General features: G+C 49.7%; 1 protein-coding gene across 3 annotated transcripts in view; it reads right to left on the reverse strand.

The window, feature by feature from the left end:
• Positions 1–22531, reverse strand: part of CNGB1 (cyclic nucleotide gated channel subunit beta 1) — an 85995-nt gene that overhangs the window by 22386 nt on the left and 41078 nt on the right. For all 3 annotated transcript variants that reach the window (XM_033218607.1, XM_033218605.1, XM_033218606.1), the window contains 10 exons: positions 19801–19908; positions 16823–16980; positions 15533–15688; positions 13647–13855; positions 12509–12559; positions 11651–11737; positions 9345–9409; positions 8087–8209; positions 1099–1240; positions 189–348 (listed from right to left, as the gene is read on the reverse strand). In XM_033218607.1, coding sequence (XP_033074498.1) covers positions 189–348; positions 1099–1240; positions 8087–8209; positions 9345–9409; positions 11651–11737; positions 12509–12559; positions 13647–13855; positions 15533–15688; positions 16823–16980; positions 19801–19908 — 1259 coding nt within the window. The remainder of the gene's footprint in view (positions 1–188; positions 349–1098; positions 1241–8086; positions 8210–9344; positions 9410–11650; positions 11738–12508; positions 12560–13646; positions 13856–15532; positions 15689–16822; positions 16981–19800; positions 19909–22531) is intronic.

Genomic DNA, 22531 nt, shown 5'->3' on the forward strand with positions numbered 1-22531 from the left:
TGGAGGCATTTCAGGGGACCCACTGGGCCCCTCTCACACCAAGGTTGGGGACACAGTCAAAAGAGGCCCTAGTACTCAGGGCCTCAGAGACACAGAGGACAAGGGAGGTGCCCCGAAGGCAGGGCACCGGGCACCAGGCAACAGGAGTTGGCTGGGAGCTGGTGACTGTCAGGGTGTGACCATCTTACCCAGCATGCCTTGCGAGTGCCAGGTGTACTCGTACCAGGTCTTGACGCGGTTCTGCACGGACTTGGGGATCTTGTAGAAGTTCATGTACTTCACCGTGCTGTCCATGCAGCTGCGGTAGTAGGTCTGTCCCGCGGTGGCGGCCCCTACCACATCTCTCATCTAGGAGGAAAGGTTAGGGGAGGTCAAGGAAGCCACTGGGTCATGGGAGTGGGGGCTATTCCATGGGTTTGGGATGTATCACTTCACACAGACCAGGGGCATGTGCTCCTGGCGGGGCATTGGGAGCAGGGAAGCAGATGTCCTCACACAGAGAAAGTTTTACTGACGGGAAGTTCTGCCTCCAGCATGGATGTGGAGAAGAGGAAGGGAGGGAGACTGCCAGCCCTTTGGTGGCCTCAGGTCCCTGGGACCACACCAGTGGGGAAAGCTCCTTGGGCTGGGCTGATTCTGGTACAACACAGTCCCTCGGTGACGGCAGCCACTTTGACTCCATGCGGGAGGAAATAGGAAGCCAGTGTGCTGCTCCTCGGGGCGGGGCCCTTCAAAGGTAACGTTGAGGACCTCTGACTGTCACCTCATGTCTCGACCAGAATGTAAGATGCTGCCCCGGCACACACCAACAAACACCAGGGGTTTCTCCCTCAGTCTCTGTAGAAAACCATTCAGCCCAGTGCACCCAGAGGAACTGACATTTCAAATGAGAATAACCTCAGAGAGGAAACAGGGTCGAGTTCACCACTACCCCCTCCACCGCACAGAGCACAGTGCTCCAGGCCCCTGACTCTCAGTCCAGTGCTCTTTCCCAGGCTTCATCCAAAAGGAACAGGCGCAGAGGGTGACATTTCTGGCAACAGTGGGAGGGGGCCCTGCAGTCAGGTGGGGTGGGAAGCCGGGCTGGTGCCCCGATACCTGTCCAATCATCACAGAGAAAGCAAAGACGCCCGTGAAATAATTCAGCAGCTGGAAGACAATTTCAAAGAGTGTCCTGGGGTCAGGCAGCCCCCCGATGGTGATGAGGGTCTTCACAGCAAAGTAGTAACAGCGAATATAACTGGAGAGAGAGGAGAAAGGGAACATGGGTCATCATAGGCCCCACTCTGCCGCCCCTGAGTGGTCTGCCTCAGACACCTCTGATAGATGCACGTTGTGCAAAAGACAGAAACCCTTTACAGCTCATTTATGCAAGAAAAACCACCTCCTGCACGCATAGAGCACGTTGCCATTTGCAGAGCAGGTTCACGAATACTATTAGGTGCGGTTGTGTCTCTAGGGATATGTTGCCATCCCCATTTACAGATGTGGAAACTGAGGCTCTAGGGGACTTCCAGGAAGAGTTGGCAGGAGGCCAGACCAGGGTCTTCCAACTCCTAATGACTGCGCTTCCTTAATTTCCTTCAGTGTTCCTTCAATTTCCAGTCTTTTCGTTTGCTGTCACCTGCCATGTTGGCTTATGAAAAGCAACATCAAGTTTGGAAGATATCTTGAGGATGACTTTTTCTGACCACCACCCCCCAGCCCATCCATTCTCCAGATAGTGAAACTGAGGCCCCCAAAGGGAAGGGGCACACCCATGGTCACTAGTTGGTAAGTGCAAGAGCTGGGCGCTATCTGCTTCTCTGAGATGTCATCCACCAGCAGTTAACCCTCTGACGCAGGCTTGTGAACCTTCTGGAAGGGAGGTATGGGGGAGGCGGTCCTACTGTGTGGTAAAAGGCATAGGAAATGCCCTGAGTGCTCTAGTCTGAACGTGTCCCCCGAAATTTAGGCACTGGAAACTTAATTCCCAATGCAATGGTGTTGGGAGGTAGGGCCTTTGGGTGCTGTTTAGGCCTCGAGGGCTTTGCCTTCATAAATAGATTAAAGCTGTTACAAAAGGTCCTGGTGGAAGATTTCCACATCCTTCGGCCCTTCTGCCTTCTGCCATATGAGGACAGTGTTCCTCTCCTCTAGTGGACACTGTGGCATTCAAGACACTGTCTTAGAAGCAGAGAGCAGCCCTCACCAGATGCCAGAACCTTGATCTTGGACTTCCCAGCTTCCAAAACAGTGAAAAGTAAGTTTCTGTTCTTTATAAGTTACCCAGTCTCATGTATTTTACTACAGCGGCTCAAAAGGCATGAAGCCACCAAGCTTGTGTGTGATTATCACAGAGCAGCAAGGGTCCCTCTGACACCTGTCCACCCCCCAGGCTGAGCCCTCCCCTGGGTCAGCAAAGGTGAGGTCAGAAGGGCCTAGAGACCAGGCAGTCCCCGCAGGCTTTCCTGCACCAGCTATTTATGCAGCGTCCTAGATAGAACACGGGCTCTGGACCAGGCTGGCTGGGCTCAGCCACCTTCTAGCTGCATAACTTGGACAAATTTCTCTCTCTCTCTCCAAACCTCAGTTTCCTTCTCCATAAGATGGGGATGGCAATAGAATGTCCCTCACAGAAGACCATGAGGACAAAATGAGATGTTAGAAGACAGCCTGGCACATGGTGGACTCTTAGCAAGGGAGCTGTCAAAGCCTTCACAGCCACTGTTGCCTGCCGTGGGCAACTGAACAGACTCGCCCATATCCTCAAGAAGCTCGTGGTCCACTGGGAGGACAGGCAGGTAACGTGCAATGCATGCAGGAAGGAGGAAGCAGAGGTTGCTGGGGAGTGTGGTAGGGGCTCTGCCTCTGATAGCTGCGGGGCCTTGGGCAGGGCTGCGGACCGCCCTGCACCTCCACATCACCTGTTGCCTGCAAGTTTCAGAACCCAAAACGGGCCGATCAAACCCCCGTCATACTGGTTCTGGCCATCAGAGGGCGCGCGAAGCAGCGTTTAGCGGGACGGAGCAGCACCCCCAACTCTGCAGACCCCTGGGCTGTCCCGGAGCTGGGTGCTTCTGCCGCTGGGCTACCAACAGAGAGAGGACATAGGCGTGATGTCTACAAAACTCTGGCTTTACCCCAAACCGTTCCCGGCTGGAGGAATCTTCCAACGACATGGCACATAGTCTCCTTGTCTTCCACGCTGTTGGGTCTGTGGGGACCCTCTGTGCTTCAGGCTGGGCAGAACGGGGCAGGAGGGCACTGGGGCAGGATGCAGGACCTCGCATTTGTAGGAGCTCGGGACCCTGAGCCCCTGGCACCCAGCAAGCACTCCACAAATGCTCGCTTTGTAAAAGTTGTTATTCTTCATGCTATTGGAATTTCTAAGGAATCCTCCTTCATTACTCGTACTTGGCTCACATGTTGCAGTTCCCTGCAGGATGTCACTTGGGAAGGAGTATTGCTGCCAAGGAAGCGTGCCCTTCCCACTGCTGGGCAGCTCGAGCTCCTCCGGCAGAGGGCCCTGCAGAAGGAGGTCCCAGACAGCTATCCCCCTGCCCCGCCCCCGCCCTGCTCTGCTTACCCTCCCTTCCCCGAGCTGCCCAGTGACGGATGTGCCAGTCTTAGCCCCAGGGAGGAGAGTTCTTAGTTTATTGGGGCACAAGCCCCTTTGAAAATCTAGAGAAAGCCAGCTCTGTTTCCCTAGAAAAGCCAACATATGCTCAAATTTTAGCTCCGATGTCTGAGGGGTTTGTGACCCCTTAAAAACTCTATACCCCAGGTTATTAATTCCTTTCCTGCCATGCTGGCTTCCCCCCTAACAATAGCCATAGCTAGGCACAGGGGTCACTGACACCTGTTCAGGCCCAGGCTAGACATGCCACACATATTATTTCTCATATGAAATCTAGATGTAAGCTACCCCCACTGTGCCTGTGGGAACATTGGGTCTCAGAAAGGATAAGGTCACAGAGCTCAATTCCATGTAGAAATTGTGTTCTTCCCTTTGCAGAGAAAGAGACTTCAAGTCCCTCTCTGCCTCCTTGTGATGGGTTAAATGAATGAGGAAGTGAATGAATGCATGGCCTAGTCAAGGCTCAGGAGCGGGGCCGTGAATGGGAACGGGTAACAGGGCCACTGGTGACGTGGGGAAGCGTTAGATCTTGACCCCATCCCTGATACTCTCCACCCTACAGTGGCTCTCAGGGACTCCCCTCCTGCCTGCCTGGGCTGCCCTGGCCTCTGGTACATCTCTTTCGAGACAAGGTCTCTCTCTGCCGCCCAGGCTGGGGTGCAGCGATCTCAGCTCACTGCAACCTCCACCTCCCGGGTTCGACCGATCTTCCCATCTCAGCCTCTTGAATAGCTGGAATTACAAGTGTGTACCACCATGCCCAGCTAACGTTTGTATTTTTTTTGTAGAAGGGAGGTTTCACCATATTGCCCAGGCTGGTCTCGAACTTGTGAGCTCAAACAGTCTGCCTGCCTTAGCCTCCAAAAGTGCTGGGATTAGACATGAGCCACCAAAATCAGCCTGGGACATCTCTGTAAAGGTGTGGCTCCCCCTCAGGGCAGGGCTCATGGCAGAAGGCGACGGCCATAGCCATGGTGGCTGAGGTTAGGGCATCTATAATGGGAGGAGACTTTCAGTACAATTAACCACTCTACGAAGCCGCCACCTTGGATGCAAGTGACCCACCTGTTCCCAACTGGGAGCAAGGGCCTGGGGTTGGACAGCTGGACCATGGGCATTTTGTGTCACTAGTGGGCACAGCCCAGGGTGAGGTGGGACACCCTTTGGTGAGTAACTCCCCGCTGGACCTTTCCTTCTTCCACCTTCTCATCCTCACTGAGGCTGACTGAGCGCCCACTGTACCCAGGCACTGGGGCAGGGGCTCAGAGGCACCTACTCCTCAGTCACCTCTTTAGGGTGGGAGTCCCATTTGCAGTCCCATTTTGCAGGTGAGGGAACTGAGGCCCAGAAAAGAGAACCGGCCTGTCTCTGCTGCCAGGGGGCAGCTCTAGGAGTCACGCTTGGGAGTCCTCATCCCTCATCCCTCAAGCCTCCCCTCTGACCCTGCAGGCCCAGCCCCCATCCTGTGCACATCCCTCCTGCCCACATCCCTCCTGCCCACCCTGGCCTCCGTCCCCTAGGTCAAGCCATCTGTTGGTCTGGAGGGCTTTCCAAGAGCCCTCCCTCTGCTCACTCTCCTGCTTAAGGGTTTTGACAGGGCAGGAGTGTCATCTTCAACACCATCCAGCCTTAAAATGAGGCGCACACCTGTAACCCTAGCACTTTGGGAGGCCAATCGCAGGCAGATAGCTTGAACTCAGGAAGCCGAGACAAGCCTGGGCAACACAGGAGAACTCCATATATCCAAAAAAAAAATGTAGCTAGGTGCAGTGATGTGTGCTTGTGGTCCCAGCTACTCGGGAGGCTGAGGTGGGGGGATCACTTGAGCCTGGGAGGCGTAGGTTGCAATGATCCGAGATCATGCCACTGCACTCCAGTGTGAGCAACAGAGAGCAGACCCTGTCTCAAAAAATAATAATAATAGTAATATTGGAGGTGGCATATATATGGGACCCCTACTTTCCAATGGACCTGTCTATAAACTTCAAGCCACTTTTTAAAAAATTAAGTCTGTTCATTAAAATAATTTTTAAACTTTTTTTTTTCTTTTTTTTGAGACGGAGTCTTGCTCTCTGTTGCCCAGGCTGGAGTACAGTGGCACAATTTCGGCTCATGGCAACCTCCCCGATCCAGGTTCCAGTGATTCTTCTCCTGCCTCAGCCTCCCAAGTAGCTGGGATTACAGGCATGCACCACCATGCCTGGCTAATTTTTGTATTTTTAGTAGAGATGTGGTTTCGCCATGTCGACTAGGCTGGTCTCAAATTCTTGGCCTCAAGAGATCTGCCCACCTCGGCCTCCCAAAGTGCTGAGACTACAGACATGAGTCACTGTACCTGGCTAAAAAAACTTTTTTAAATGTTTGTAACTTTTGATGACTTTTCGTAAAATCAACAGTGCTCATGCCCACCTCCCCCGCTCCCTCTGGCCACCAGATTGGCACTTTTCCTTTTCACTGAGGCAGTTAGGACTCTGTAGCCATGACACCTGGGTTCAAATCCCAGCCCTGTAACTCATGAACCGTGTGACTCGCATCTGCTACCTCATCTGTAAAATGGGGATGGTACACGTACCTATCTGATGTGATGGTTGTGAGTTACTGTGTTTAGTGCTTTAAACAGGGCTGGCACAAAATAGGTATCCTACAAGCCTTGCTGCTATTATCATCATCATTGTCACCATCATCACCATTGTAAACCAAAAATAAATTATAAGGCCCCCAACCATCGGAACAGACCCCTCCTCTTGGCCAAGGGCTTTCCAGAGTTATCTGAAAACCTAAATTCAGGCCGTGAAGGAAGAGGGGTTTGGACATGCCTCATTATACTCCTCCAGCGTTAACATCAATACAGACCTTAAGTCTGGTAAGAAACATTACAATCTCTTTTCTCTAAAGCCCACTACTTAGAGGCTTCATCTGCATGAAAACACCTAGCTCACCACAACCCCTTATCATAACCCAGACATTTCTTTCTACTGCTAACTCTTTCAACCAATTGCTAAGCAGGGAATTATTATTATTATTATTATTATTATTATTATTATTTGAGACAGAGTCTTGCTCTGTCACCCAGGCTGGAGTGCAATGGTGCAATTTCATCTCACCACAACCTCTACCTCCCAGTTCAAGTGATTCTTGTGCCTCCACCTCCCGAGTAACTGAGACTACAGATGCTGCCACCATGCCTGGCTAATTTTTGTATATTTAGTAGAGATGGCATTTCGCTGTGTGGGCCAGGCTGGTCTCGAACTCCTGATCTCAGGTGATCTGCCTGCCTCGGCCTCCCAAAGTGTTGGGATTACAGGTGTGAGCCACCAAGCCTGGACTTTGTTTGTTTGTTTTGGTTTGTTTTGTTTTGTTTTTTCCAAGCAGAGACTTTTAAAATCTACCTATACCCTGGAAGCCACTCCTCCCTTTGAGTTGTCCCATCCTTCCAGATCTAACCAATATAAACCTTACATGTATTGATTGATGTATTCTGTCCCCCTAAAATGTATAAAAACAAGCTGCACCCCGACCACCCTGGGCACATGTCATCAGGAACCGCTGAGGCTGTACCACGGGTGTGTCCTTAACTTTGGCAAAATACACTTTCTAAAGTGATTGAAACTTGTGCCAGATACTTTTTGGTTTACACATCATCATCATCCCTTTGGCAAGTCTCATAATGGATGGCGGCTCTCTGATTGGCAAGTGGGTCTCACCTTGTTCTCCAGTGCCTCCATGGTAGCAGTGCCTGGGGAGCTGTGCTGGGAGTATTCTCCGGCCTCATTCCCTCTTGGGCGTGCCCGGGGAAGCAGGAGTAGATGCACACATACAATGTATTTGCACACCCTACTAGAATTTGGATGCGGAAATGATCTGTCTAGCAAGTCTTGTTCACACCAGTACCTCCGGTCTGACACAGGTAGTTGCTCAGGAAACCTTAGCTTAGGGAAGACGTGGTGACCTGGCTCTTTTTCTGGTTTTTTTTTTTTTTTGTTTGTTTTGTTTGTTCATTTATTTCTTTTTTTTTCTTTTTTTTTTTTTTTTGAGACGGAGTTTCGCTTTTGTCGCTCAGGCTGGAATGCAATGGCACAATCTCGGCTCGTTGCAACCTCCGCCTCCTGGGTTCAAGAGATTATCCTGCCTCAGCCTTCCCAGTAGCTGGGATTACAGGCATGCATCACCAGGCCCAGCTAATTTTTGTATTTTTAATAGAGATGGAGTTTTACCATGTTGGCTAGTCTGGTCTCGAACTCCTGGTATCAGGTGATCTGCCTGCCTCAGCTTCCCAAAGTTTTGTGAGCCACCGCGACTGGCCCAAGATGTGGCTCTTGAGCCTTGTCATGCCGGTGATTGCTTAGGAGCAAAGTGGCCTTGCCAATACAGCAGCAATAAGACTCCTTCCCGGAGTCTCTGTGCTGTGAATTATAAAGAACAGGAACGTCCCCCAGGCGTGGCCCTTCAGGGATGACTGTGGCTCACCTGTTTCCCACGCCATCGTAAACCCAGTGAGTGGAGCCGAGGCCCTGATAGGCCGATGCCCAGTAATAAAGACAGGAATTCAAATGCAGGCTGTAGAGAAGGTAGGCTGTGGTCCTGATGACCCTGCAGAAGGAAAGTAGCGCGTTAACACAGTGGTAGAAGGGGGCGGTGAGGGATAGACACCTGGCCAGCGGAAGCCAACCCATGGGTAGGCTGGCCCGACTGGATGCTTTGTTGAGATTGTACCAGTTGGGAAGGGTGGCGCTTGAATGGGGCGTTGTAACGACCTGGGGCTAGAACTGGCACAGAGGTAGCAGAGCTGACTGTGCACTGGGGGAGTGGAGGGGCCAGAGGGGAAATGTGTGTTGGGGGAGGAGCAGGGAGGGACTGATGTGTGCAGAGAAGTTGAGTTGAAGATGGGGCCATGTCGCGCCAGGAGAGATGTGGACAGGAGCCTTGCTCCCTAGCACGGCCTGGCTGGTCTTGCGCCTCATCCTCAGACATCTATAAAACAGCCACCGCCGCCTTACAGCTGTTCCCGTTCTGTTAGAGCTGGCTGGGGGCTCCAGTTCCCTGAACTGAGGCCAAAATGAGGCTCAGCTCACTGCAACGCTGATAAACCCCTCGTACCAGCCGATGTGTGCCCTCATCACAACGAGGGGTATCAGATATTCCTGGTTCTCTAAATAACAAACATTTCTCTGGGAAAGAGGAGGCGGGACCAGAAAGACGCCTGGCTTCCAGTGGAGACGGGGCCTGGAGGTCAGTGGGGGTAGACAATGCCTCGCTATCTGTTCTCTAAGTACAAATGTCCTCTGTTGTGTGTGTGTGTGCATTGTGTGTGTCATTTGTGTCGTGTGTGTGCATTGTGTATGCTGTGTGTATGTGCACTGTATGTGTTGTGTCATGTGTGTTGTGTGTGTGTTGTGTGTGTTGAGCATGTATGTATGTGTTGTATGTTATGTGTATTGTGTGTGTGCGTTGTGTGTTGTGTTGTGTGTGTTGTGTGCCTGTGTGTTGTGTGTGTTGTTTATGTGAGTCATATGTGCTGTGTTATGTGTGTTGTGTGTGTTGTATGTGTCATGTATGTTGTGCCATGTGTGTGGTGTGTGTGTGTCGTGTGTGTTGTATGTGTGTCGTGTGTGTTGTGTGTGTATTGGGTTGTGTGTTTGTGAGTGTTGTGTGTGTGTGAGTGTTGTGTGTGTGTGTGAGTGTTGTGTGTGTGTGTGCATGCAGGCACATGCAGGGGGAGTCTCACCTGTACACGTAGGCTTTGCTGAGGATGGATTCCAGGCGGTTGTTAAACTCGAAGAAGGCCATGTACTGGAGGGAGAGCAGGGCATGAGAGCAGCCCACCGCCTGCGGGTAGCATGCTGCTCCCACGCCCACGGGCGCTGGGACTCAGGGCTCTTCCTGCAGCCCCCAGGAGGAGGGAACAGGACGGTGAGCATTCAAAATCAGAAATCCTCCGCCCCTTGACAGGTAGGGGCCAGAAACTCCATTTAGGAATCTGAAGAAAGTCGTAGCCCATCTTCCCTTGGAAATGACATGTAATCTTGTTCTCACAATTTGCATATAATTTCAGGGGACTCCTGGATGCTCTGAGCCCTATCATGAGACTTTTAGGGGTACATGCATCCAGGTTAAAGATGCTGTTTTTAATGTTTTTTATAGAGAAAACAATTTACAAAGAGACAGCATCCCTGACACCCCACTCTTATATCTTTCAAAGGTTTATTTATAATAATAGAAGTATATTAATAACTACTTTTCTTTATTGAGCACCTACTATATGACTGGCATATGCCTTTTTTATTTTTTTATTTTTAGAGACAGAGTCTCACTCTGTCATTCAGGCTGGAGTGCAGTGGTGCGATCATAGATAACTGCAGCCTCCAACTTCTGGGCTCAAGCGATTTTTCAGCCTCAGCCTCCTAAGTAGCTGGGACTACAGGACACACATCACCACTCTTGTGTAATTTTTAAATTTTTTGTAGCGACAGGGTCTCACTGTGTTACCCAGGATGGTCTCAAATTTCTAGGCTCAAGTGACCCTCCTGCCTCAGCCTCCTAAAGTGCTGATATTACGAGCATGAGCCACTGCACCCAGCCAGCATATACATTTATATACATTACCTTATTCCTTATTTACATATGAAGGATGTATTATCATTCTCCTTTGACAGAAGTTGGTGCTCAGGGAAGTCCAATAACTTGTCCAAAGCACACAGCTGGTATGTGAGAGAGTCAGCATTCAAACCTAGGCCAGACTCAACGCTGCAAGCTCTCTCTTTGTGCTATACCACCTCTAGATCTTTGCATTTATTTTTTGATATTTGAAAACAGTATTTATGAAGATTCCCTAAGGGATATTCCAGTTATCATCCATGTGTTCATTCTAATTCTAGCCACAGTTTAAACGGGAGGCAGAAAGAACAGGGGCTTGGATGGCTCACTCAAAGAGTTTTGTCCACTGAGGGGTGTTCAATGTTAGGCCTGAATGTGAGTTATGCCCCCTCACTGGGGCCACCATGTGAACCAAGATATGGATCTCATCTCTACATCTGGGGTGAAACTTGGCCTGTGGACCCAACCTTCCTCACTCTGATGTTTGACTCTAAAGCAACCTCTGCAGTCCCTGGGAGGCTGGTATGTGCCAAATAGGAATGGTGCCACTTCCACTTTCCCTCTTCCTCTTGGCAGCCAGGAAGCTCAGAGGCAGCTTCCATGCTCGATTCCACATAGGGGTGCTTTCTTATCATCAGGGCACTTGCATGCCTGCTAGTTTTCTCTGCCCTGTTTCTCTGGGTTGTTCATGTTATTGCATTTGCCTTTTTTTTGTAAATTCCCTCAGTACTATTTTCAGAAAAAGAGAGAGATGAATGTGATTGGTTGGCTACCAAAATCCATTTAAGGGATCCTGAATGTTCTGAGTGGCTATCCACCCTGGTCACATGACAGGACCATGGCCAGCTGTGGCAGACAGACCATCCTGGATACTTTGGCTCTGCACAGTGAGTGGCAGAAGGAACGACTGGAATGACACTGAGGCCTGGCCAATGATGAAACGGGTGTCTGGCTGTGCATTCAAATCCATCCCTGGCACTTCCTTGCTCCTGCGACCTAGGGCAAGTGCCCCAGCCTCTCCAAGCACCAATGCCCCCATTTTTTAGGCAGAGACCATCATAAAGCAGAAACCCCCCTCTTGAGAGTGTCTATAATCACTGAGAGCATAAACAGTGGAGTCGGATGACCTGCATTCGAATTCGGGCTCCACTCCCTCCTGGCTCTGTGGCTTTGGGCCAATTAATCTCTCTGTGCCCCAATCCTTTCATTTGCAAAATGCTGGCAATAACACTACCTAACATGCAGTACCACCAAGCACTAGCTATTGCAATGAACTTTCCACTGAGACACACATGGAATAAATGCATCTCCCCTCGGGCCGTTCCTCAAGGACGCTCCCTCCCCAGTGCTGCTGGGGGCAGACAGGAAGATGCCAGTGCCGGTGCAGAGCAGGGATGAGCTGAAGGCCTGGGGTGGGGGTGGGCCCAGCAGTCCTACCTTTAAACAGCGGGGCAGGCGGAGGAGGGGGTTCACGCCGACTTTCAAATAGAGAAAATCCAAGGGCAAGAGGCTGAGCAGATCCATCTGAAATCCCAATGGGACACCACGGGGGTAAAAATGGGTGACCCCAGGGTTGAGGGTGAGGGGAGTGAGAGGCGGAGTCTCTCCCTTCCATGGAAAGGTAAAGTTAGAATGCCCCAGGAGAGCTTCAAACTAGAAGGCAGAAGGTGTCCCACCAACAAGCCCTTGTTTGCTTCAAAGCCCATGTTGGCAGCCCCAAGGGCAGTTTCATTATCCCCGATAGTGGCTGCTGTGCCGTACAGTAGGAGCGGGAATGGTACAGACACAATGAAAGGTGGCTTCTGGCCAGGCGCGGTGGCTCATGCCTGTAATCCCAGCACTTTGGGAGGCCGAGGCGGGCAGATCACTTGACATCAGGAGTTTGAGACCAGACTGCCCAACACAGTGAAACTCTGTCTCTTCTCAAAATACAAAAATTAGCTGGGTGTGGTGGCACACACCTGTAATCCCAGAAACTAGGAAGGCTGAGGCAGAAGGAGCGCTTGAACCAGGAGGCAGAGGTTGCAGTGAGCTGAGATCACACCACTGAACTCTAGCCTGGGAGACAGAGTTAGACTCTGTCTCAAAAAAAAAAAAAAAAGAAAAAGAAAAAAGAAAGGTAGCTTCTGGGGGCCACCCAGCCCGTCTCCTGGGGCTTGTGGCTTGGAGGACACTCCCACAGGGACCAGCATCCTCCGTGTGGCAGAAACCACATCTCATGAGCCCCCCAGGGCCCTCTGAGGCCCCTCCTTCTGAAACCCCGCAGACGCTAAAACTTGCATTCCCGGCACTCACCTTGAAGCGGCGAGTCTTCAGGTAGTTATTTCGCATGTCCTTTTTGTCCGTCTGAAAGAAAGGGAATAATGATGGTGAAATGATCTTAAAGCTTAATCCCTGATCCTGTGGGGAGCAATTGTGAAATTTCTCGAAGAACCCCACCCTCAAATGAGCATGACAGCTCGAGGACCATCTGAGCCTTGGTGAAAGCCTTGAGTTTTACAGGTGGAGAGGCCCGGCCCCCAGGGAGGAGAGATTTGTCCCGGTCACCCAGCTACATCCTCATTTCTTGGGTGGAAATCGAGGACATTAAGCTTATTCTCTCTGCCTACTGGTCTACCTGGGCCATTTGCACATCTTTTCTGAGGAATTGGTAACCACTCTGATCAGGCCAGAAAAGAAGTTCTCCAAGGAAGTCTCTTCACTTTTACTTTACTCCCTTTAAATCTCTCCAAGGAAAATTGTTTAGAGGCAAAACCTCAGCTCGTCTGCACACAGCAAAACAGGCATTGCCGGGGTGGAATTTTGGAAAGTGACCCACACTGGGAGACAGGGACTGTGTCTCCTGTTCCTGAGAAGTTACAGTCAGGGCCTCAGTTTACTCCCTAGTAAGGCGGGGGTGGTGTGCGGGGCTGGACCAGAGGCCAGGGTCTCAAACTGGCCCAAGTAGGAGACCATCAGTGTGTTCTTTGCAGGACCCTTGCGAGAAGTCAATTGCCAGCGGTTACCTGTGCTGAGCGCCCTGCATGCATCGTTTCAACCAATCCTCATGGCAACACTGGGAAGTGGAAGCTATTACTATCCCCATTCTACAGATGAGGAAACAGAGGCGATTCAGCTAGCTGTGGTGGAGGTGGGATTCAAACCAGGTACATCTTCGCTAAAGACCATTCTCTGGACCACTTCTCTATCTTTGACTTCGTCAAGTGGTCCAGGAACTATTTCACCTATGAGCAATATGTGATGTGTGTAATTTGAACATATCAAAGGGGTGCAAAATAAACAACCATGCTGTTGAACAAGCACTGCAGCCATTCTTGAGATTTCCTTATTCACTTATTTTGTCATCTATGACAGCATCAGGGGTCAGTGCCCTGAAGGCTCTGACTGAGGGGTCTGCCCCCAGTCACCCCAACACCACCTGCCTGTGACTCACAATGATGTCCCCGCCTCTGACAAACTGCAGGCGCATCTGGAACACAGTGATGTCCAGGAAGTAGATGAGGTCGCATAGGTAATCCATCAGCAGCCAGAGGTGGATGTTGTCCGGGGTCTGGTAGGGGAAGGCCCAGCGCACGGGAATCAGCCAACAGTTCCAATTCCAGGCCATCACCACGAAGAACAGCCACAGGATATACATCAGGTCTGTGGGGAAGATGGACGGGGCCGCTGGAGTATCAGCCAGGCAAGGCTCTTCACCAGTTGAATCAGGTGGGGCTTTGTTCTTTCTACATTTCTATACTTTCCTTCAACTGCTACATGTGGCACTTTTGTAAGAGTGTGTGTGTGTGTGTGTGTATGCATGTGTGTGTGTATATATGTATATACAAATATATGTATATATAACTCTCTGCTTTAGGGGCCAGGCACAGTGGCTCATGCCTGTAATCCCAGCACTTTGGGAGGCCCAGGTGGGAGGATTGCTTATGCCCAGGAGTTTAAGACCAGCCTGGACAACATAGCAAGACCCTATCTCTACTTTAAAAAAAAAAAAAACCATCTGCTTTAAAAACTAATCACTGCTAAGCCCTAATAAATCAAGTACTCTCAGGAGGGAATATGCTGGTATTATAAGATAATGGGCAGCCAACCAGAACACTTTCATTCTTCTTTAATTTTTTTCCCAAAATGTATTTTCTGCCTTAGTAAATACAGAATAGTAAATAACGCATGAAGGATGGACAGATAGATGGACAGGCAGGTGAATGCATGCATGGATGGATGGGTATTTCAGATCATCTGGTTGGTTATTTGTTTATTTGTTTATTATTTTTGTAGAGATGAGGTCTCACTATGTTGCCCAGGCTGATCCTGAACTCCTGGGCTCAAGCAGTTATTTCACTACAGCCTCTCACAATGCTGGGATTACAGGTGTGAGCCACTGTACCCAGCCCACCAGGTCATTTGAGAAATCCAGTGGACACCAGGGTTGAAGTCCTGCCCCCCAAATGTGTGACCTTGAGAAAGTCCCTCTCTGGCACCTGCCCTCTTCTGAGAAATCACAGGAAAAGGTCAGATAAGAAAGGGAGGGAGTCCGCTGTGAACTCTAAAGTGCTATGCACGTATGAAGTGGTGTTATTTCTGAGGAATATGAAGTGGGCTTAAAGGGAAGCAATAGGAATTCACACTCCTGCCCTCTCATGTTACACAGTGGGAACACCCATTCACCAGGACTCACTGGTCAGTGGGTCAATGCTCTGGGGAAACTGGTACTTCTTCCAGGGGCGGCATTTGAACTTTTCTGTTCAGAGCAGGAGCTCTAGGAAAAGACCAGCATGACCAGAGTGAAAAAAGGACTTGGCCAAGAGTCAGGAGTCCTGGGTCTGCACTAACTAGTTGCATCCTTACCCTTGCTGACTTCTCTGTGCCTTAGTTTCCTCATCTGTAAGATGGGTATGATCTTATGTTCCTATTCCAGGGACTTTTGTTGTTGTTGTTTTTAAGACAGAGTCTCACTCTTTCACCTAGGTTGGAGTGCAATGGTGTGATCTTGGCTCAGTGCAATCTCCACCTCCTAGGTTCAAATGATTCTCCTTTTTCAGCCTCCTAAGTAGCTAGGATTACAGGTGTGCACCACCACACCCAGCTGATTTTTGTATCTTTAATAGAGGCAGGGTTTCATCATGTTGGCCAGGCTGGGTTTATTTTGAGAGTCAGGCAAGAAACTGTGGAATGGTTTTGAAAAGTATAAAAGGTCATGAACATAGGTCATCTGTGGCTTCCCATCCCACCTCTTGAATCCCCTGACCCTCTTCCCATCTCGCTCCCACCTTCCTGCCCTCTCATGTTACACAGTGGGAACACCCATTCCCCAGGACTCACTGGTCAGTGGGTCAATGCTCTGGGGAAACTGGTACTTCTTCCAGGGGCGGCGTTTGAACTTGCAGCAGAGCATGTCGCAATAGTGTTCCTCTTCCACTGGCTCGGCTTCAGCAGGCTTTGTGTCTGGAGCTGGCTCTGGGGCTTTCTTGGCTGGGGCTGTGGGATGATATTGGTGACTATCTGAACCAACCCTGAGGCCCACGTAGAGGATGCAGAGAGAAGGGTCCCAACTGCAGACCCTGGATCCAGAGCTCAGAGGACCCTGGCACCATTACGCAAGCTGCTGCAAGCTCTGTGTGCAGAACCCAAGTCGCTCTCCTAGAGTGAACTCCACAACTCCCTCTTCAACAGCAACAGCAACCTGGATGCCCACCCAGAAACTCTTACCAACTACCAAGCTGGAACTGCTTCTCAGAAGCTGACCCAAATGAGCTCTTTCTGGGCCAGTTGGATGTTTCGGTGCCTGCTTGTGTGTCTATGCATAGACCCCCTTAGTTCTCTCTGATGAGATGGAGGCATTTTGTACCCAGTGTTTCTAGTACCCATGGTTGGAATGCTGAAGGGCCTAACAAAGTCAGGGAAGTGTTGCTCCAGGTTTCTGAGATGGAATCTCAGCTCCTTCATCTCTAAAAACAGAGACCAGATGGTATCACAGCCTCCCTGTAATGATGATACTTTTGGTGACCCAGGGATTGGCTCTTATAGGTTCAATAAGGCTATGTTTTCTAGCTTCAAGACTGTGACATCAGGCTCTGCATGGCCTGTTGTGGGCACCATGATTTCCAAGATACAGCCTTCTTCTGGAAAGATCTAAAATATCTCCCTGACAAGAGATCATGTGTCTTATTTCCTCCCAATACCTTGAAAGAAAAGAAACATTCGGATAGCCTCAATAAGAACTTTCAAGGCACTGACGTCTCTGAAAAATAAGACTGCCTAGTTCTAGAGCAGGCTGTGCACACAATCTGAGTGTAAGACCATAAGATACATTTTGGGTGGCACCACTCACCTACAAGTAGGAAAGGCACGGAAGGGTCAAGCAAGGCACTTCCCCGTGGGAGAGAGGGCTGAGTGCAAGTGGATTGTTGGCCAGAACTTTGATCTTCTTCCCACTCTTGGGTACATATCTCAACCTGTACATATGGACCCCAAATCCACAGAGTGGGGATCTGGGCTTCTCTCATGGACCTCAACCATTTTCTTGGGGCCACCCTTACCATGAGTTGACAGGGGACTTTGGAGGCCCCACCCCATCCCCGGCCAGGTAGGCCCCTCCAGCTCCAGACTCACAGGGCTTGGGGCTCTCCTCATCAGAGGTGACATCAGGGTCGATGAGTTTCTCCTTCACTTTTTCTGTCCGCTCCTTGAAGAGCTTCACCAGCTCCTGGAGCCGGTCGTTGATGATGGCGCTATTTGTGCTGGCCACGGAGGCTGCACGGTCCTGGCCGCTGTGGGAACATCACCCAAAGCTGAGCAGGCTGAGCCAGGAGGGACCCTTGCGCCCCCAGGCCAGAGCTGTGCAGCGTCTGTGTCCCACCTTCTGGCAGAGCCTGAAGGAGGTAAGTCCTGCCCCTGTCTCCTTCTGACATCAGAAACCACAGACCCACTGTAATCTCCTAGGAGGAAATTCAGTCCGGGAATAATGCCCAGGTGTTCTGGCCCAGCTTTTGGAAAATGTACCACATAGGCTCTGATTCAGATGGGCAGTTCTGGAAAAAGCATGACTTCACTTGTGATTTAGGAGGAAACTCCTGGAACTCAGTTTAGAGTTCAGCAAAATTGGGCTGTTCATCCCAGTGCAAACTTCACATGAGATACGTGTCCAGGGGCAGAACAGAGAGGGAGCAGGCCTACTTTTTTAGGCTTAGGATATAACTGCTGGAAAAAGCAGTGCAGATACATTCTATATCCCTTTAACTTACAGGAATTAAAGTTTCTGCACTGTCAGCAAGAGAGAGAGAGAAACAGAGAAAGACAGAGAATGAATGAGTCTGCCTAGCATTCAACTTAGTGTGGGGCGTGTGCCCTGGGTGCACTGAAGCAGGCCTGTGAATGTGCTTTCTTTTCTCTGAGTGGCCTCACTGAGATCATCTTGCTGAGCTGAATATTTTATCTTTTTTTTTTCATACATTAAGACACAGAAACTGCAGTCGACTACTCTTTTTGAGCTCAACTGAGGAAGTAGGGCTGGAGAGAACAAGTGTGGGGCTCTTTTTATTTTTTATTTTTTTGAGATGAAGTTTCACTCTTGTCACCCAGCTGGAGTGCAATGGTACGATCTCGGCTCATTCAACATTCACCTTCTGGGTTCAAGCAATTCTCTTGCCTCAACCTCCCGAGTAGCTGGGATTAGAGGCACAAGCCACCATGCCTGGCTAATTTTTGTAGTTTTAGTAGAGACGGGGTTTCACCACGTTTGGCCAGGCTGGTCTCGAACTCCCGACCTCAGGTGATCCACCTGCCTCAGCCTCCCAAAGTGCTGGGATTACAGGCATGAGCCACCGTACCCGGCCAAGTGTGGGGCTCCTAATGAGAGCTGGCATACAGGTGTGGTGGGGACATGAGCTGCTCTGCTACACTCATTCTCTCCTGTAGTGCACACTCACTGGGATACAGCCACCCAGCCAGGGACCACGTGCCAGGCTCTCGCTATTGGAATGTGAGCTCTCAGGCACAATACATGCAACTAGGGGCCTCCTTGCTGAAGACAGGCCTGGAGTTCTCCCTTTCTAGTGGTGACCAGTGAGATATGGGAAGGTACATGGAGAAAGTGGCAGAGCACTGTCATCAGGGTCCCTAAATGATTGCATGGAGCAGAACCTTCTGCTGACCTGATGCATGCAACTAGTGAGATGATGATGGTATATATATACATCGTGTTCCTTAAGCCACTGAGCCTTTGAGGTCCATTTGTTGCAGCAGCCTAGCCTGACTAGCTAATACATGGGTCTCCAAGTTGACCTCCTTAAGAGTTTTCAAGAATAGGTTTTCTCATTATACCTCATTTCTGCCTTCGTTTCTGATATTAAACCCTACCCCTACCCCTACCCTACCTCATAAAATGTGAGTCCACTGCATGCTACAGTGGGCAACTGGACTGAGGTTGGGGTTGGGACTTCTTCTTGCTTATCTTTTCTAACTTTCCACAGCTCTGTTAAGCATAAACTGCATAAAATTGTGGATAGAAAAAAAGACTGGAAGGAGGAAGGAACGCCTGCTGTCTCCTGTGGCTCATCTAGGAGTCATGGCCAAGGACTGTGATGGGGATTCCAGGCAGAGCCCAGGGCTGGGGCATTCGCCATCCACCAGAGCTTCTCAGATCCTTCAGGAAGATACCTCCCACTGGCCCAGCCCTGGGGACAGTTTGATCTCTGAGACCCAGGTCCCAGTGCCATCGCAGTGGTTTCTGTCTTTTTTTTTTCTTTCTTTCTTTTTTTTTTTTATGGAGTCTTGCTCTTGTCACCCAGGCTGGAGTGCAGAAGTGAGATCTCAACTCACTGCAACCTCTACCTCCTGGGTTCAAGCAATTCTCCTGTCTCAGCCTCCCAAGTAGCTGGGATTACAGGCACGTGCCACCACGCTCGGCTAATTTTTGTATTTTTAGTAGAGACAGGGTTTCACCATATTGGTCAGGCTGGTCTCGAACTCCCGACATCAGGTGATCTGCCCACCTCAGCCTCCCAAAGTGCTGGGATTACAGGCATGAGCCACTGCGCCCAGCCGTCATCATAGTGGTTTCTAAACATTGTTCTGCAGGCCCGCTGCACCACATCCCCTGCGGAGTTTGGAAAATGTGGACCCCCCAGGCCCACTGTTTGCAGCTCTGATCCAGTGCAGCCAGATAGGGCCAGGGAATCTTTTTTTTTTTTTTCGGTTTTCACAAACTCCCCAGGGCAGAACCCACTGGAGATCCTGGTGGTCCTCCCTGTCCCCACTGACCTTTCAGAAGTTCAGCAGCAGGAGCCTTGCTGGCAGCTCCCCTCAGCCTCTCCTTCACAAGGGGACCTCTGCCTAGAGATCCCTCCCTCTCCGAGCACTGCTGGCCATGGACACACCTGGGCCCAGAGGTTGAGCCCACTGGATTTTACAAGACTCCTGGGTCAGCCAGAAGCAGCCTGGGCAGGAGATCGATCCTGACTTACTGCCGGGAAGCCACTGGCAAAGTCTGCCTTATAGTGGAAGGTTCTAAAAGCATCCACACTAGCCCCTACACATCCCCCACCCTCCCTCAAGTCTTTCAACTTTCTGAGACCCCAGAGGGGTCTCACTCAGTGTCATTCGGGGTGGTGGGGTCCGACCAGGCAACCACTGGAGACGCAGCTGGAGACAACGCCTTAAGTTCTTCAGCCTCATCATCCTCAGAGGGCAGCTTCTTCCTGCAAAGACACAGATGTGGAAGGGGCCTTCAGCAAGGGCAGAGGCCCCAGGGAGAAGTGTCATGACTTTGATCCCTAAAGATCACCTAGAGCCAATTCCCAGATAGAGGATGGGGCGGAGCATGAAATTCTGAGTCCTCATTTCCCTGGAGGGAGGGAAAAAGGTAGAAGAGAGGGGCATAGCCACTCTCTAGACCTCAGTCTTCCCATCTGTTAAATGGCTTGGCCTAAAGGTAACAGCATTGACTTGGTATTGCACCCCAGTCCTGCCTCTTACCAGCGTGTGGCCTCAGCAAATTACTAAAATACTCTGAGTTACCTGTTTCCCCCTCTCTAAAATGGGATTAAATCTACCCAAGTAAATGAGATTCTTATCACTTAGTTCTCAGCTTAAACTTCCTTCCCTCATCCTCTCCCAGTCTAAAGTCACCCACTTCATTCCCTTCTACTCTCTATCACACCACCTTTTCAGCTATCAGAGAAGCAGTGGAATCCAGTCTCCAGCTTACAGTATGACCTTGGGTAAGTGGGTGGTGGGATTTAGATGATTATTTTTCTAGTGTTCTGTGGTGTTTCCATTATATTATCTATTATCTTTTTTTTTTTTTCTTGAGACAGAGTCTCAATGGCATGATCTTGGCTCACTGCAACTGCTGCCTCCCAGGTTCAAGCAATTCTCCTGCCTCAGCCTCCTTAGTATTTGGGACTACAGGCATGAGCCACCATGCCCAGCTAATTTTTGTATTTTTTAGTAGAGATGGGGTTTTGCCATGTTGACCAGGCTTGTCTCAAACTCCTGACCTCAGGTGATCCATCCATCTGCCTCTGCCTCCCAAAGTGCTGGGATTATAGACATAAGCCACTGTGCCCAGCCTACATTATATTATCTAATAATACAATGGGTGGATGACACTGAAAGCACAGGTAACAAAAGCAAAACATAGACAAGTGGGATTATCTCCATCTAAAAAGCTTCTGCATAGAAGGAAACAACAGAGTGAAAAGAAAGCCTGCAGAATGGGAGAAAATCTTTGAAAATTATATATTTGATAAATTAAAGAAACTCCTACACCTTAATATGAAAACAAACACACACATTACCTAACTAAAAAATAGGCAAAGAACTCAAATAGACATTTCTCCAAAGAAGACATACAAATCGCCAGCAGGAATATGAAAAGCTACTCAACATCACTAATCGTTGGGTGTATTAGTCCATTTTCACACTGCTACAAAGGACTACCTGAGCCTGGATAATTTACAAACAAAAGAAGTTTAAGTGGCTTACAGTTCCACGTGGCTGGGGAGGCCTCAGGAAACTTAAAATCATGGAGGAAGGCAAAGGTGGAAGCAAGGCACATCTTACACGGCAGTGAGAGAGAGAGAGGGAGGGAAAGAGAGAGACTTTGTCTTTTAAATTTATAAAGAAAAGAGGTTTAATTGACTCACAGTACTGTAAGCTTAACAGGAAATATAACTGGGAGGCCTCAGGAAACAAACAATCATGGCAGAAGGTAGGAGGGGAAACAGGTACATATTCCCATGACAGAGCAGGAGAGAGAGAGCGAGCAAATGGGGAGGAGCCACACATTTTTAAATGCCAGAAGTGCCACAGTTTTAAACCATTGGATCTCATGAGAACTCACTATCATGAGAACAGCATGGGGAAAACCATGCTGTTCATGATCCATTCACCTCCCACCAGGTCCCTCCCTCGACACATGGGGATTACATTTCGAGAGAAGATTTGGGTGGGGACACAGAGCCAAACCATATAATCAGGGAAATACAAATCAAAACCATAATGAGATACCATCTCACATCTGTTAAGATATCCGTGATCCAAAAAAAACTCAGAAAATAACAAGCATTGACAAGTATGTAGAGAAATAGGAAAAATGGTATAGTCACTGTGGAAAACAGCAAGGTGGTTCCTCAAAATATTATAAATAGGACTGCCATATGATCCAGCAATCCCTCTTCTGGGTGTTTATCCAAAATAATCAAAATCAGGATCTCAAAGAGATATTTGCACTCCCATGTTCATTGTAACACTATTCACAATGGCCAAGAGATGGAAACAATATAAATGTCCATCAACAGATAAAGAAAGAAAATGTGGGCTGGGTTGGTAGCTCACACCTGTAATTCCAGCACTTTGGGAGGCTAAGGCAGGTGGATTGCTTGAGCTCAGGAGTTTGAGACCAGCCTTTGTCAACATACTAAGACCCCATCTCTATAAAAAATTAGCTGGGTGGTGGCATGTGCCTGTAGTCCCAGCTACTCGAGAGGCTGAGAAGGGGGAAATGCTTGAGCCTAGGAGGTTGAGGCTGCAGTGGGCCAATATCACACCACTGCACTCCAACCTGGGTGACAGAGGGAGATCTTGTCTGAAAGGAAGAAAGCAGGGGAGGGGAGGGGAAGGGAGGGGAAGGGAAGGAAGGGGCGAGAGAGGGGGAGGGGGAGGGGAGGGGGAGGGGGAAGGAAGAAGAAAAGAAAAGAAAAGAAGAAAGAAAAGAAAATGTGGCATATCCATACAATGGGATATTACTCAGCCTTAAAAAGGAAGAAAATCCTGTCACATGCTACAATGTGGATGAATCTTAAGGACATTGTGCCAAGA

The sequence above is a fragment of the Trachypithecus francoisi genome, unplaced genomic scaffold (assembly GCF_009764315.1).
Source record: "Trachypithecus francoisi isolate TF-2019V2 unplaced genomic scaffold, Tfra_2.0 Lachesis_group10, whole genome shotgun sequence".
In the NCBI taxonomy this organism is placed as follows: Eukaryota; Metazoa; Chordata; class Mammalia; order Primates; family Cercopithecidae; genus Trachypithecus; species Trachypithecus francoisi.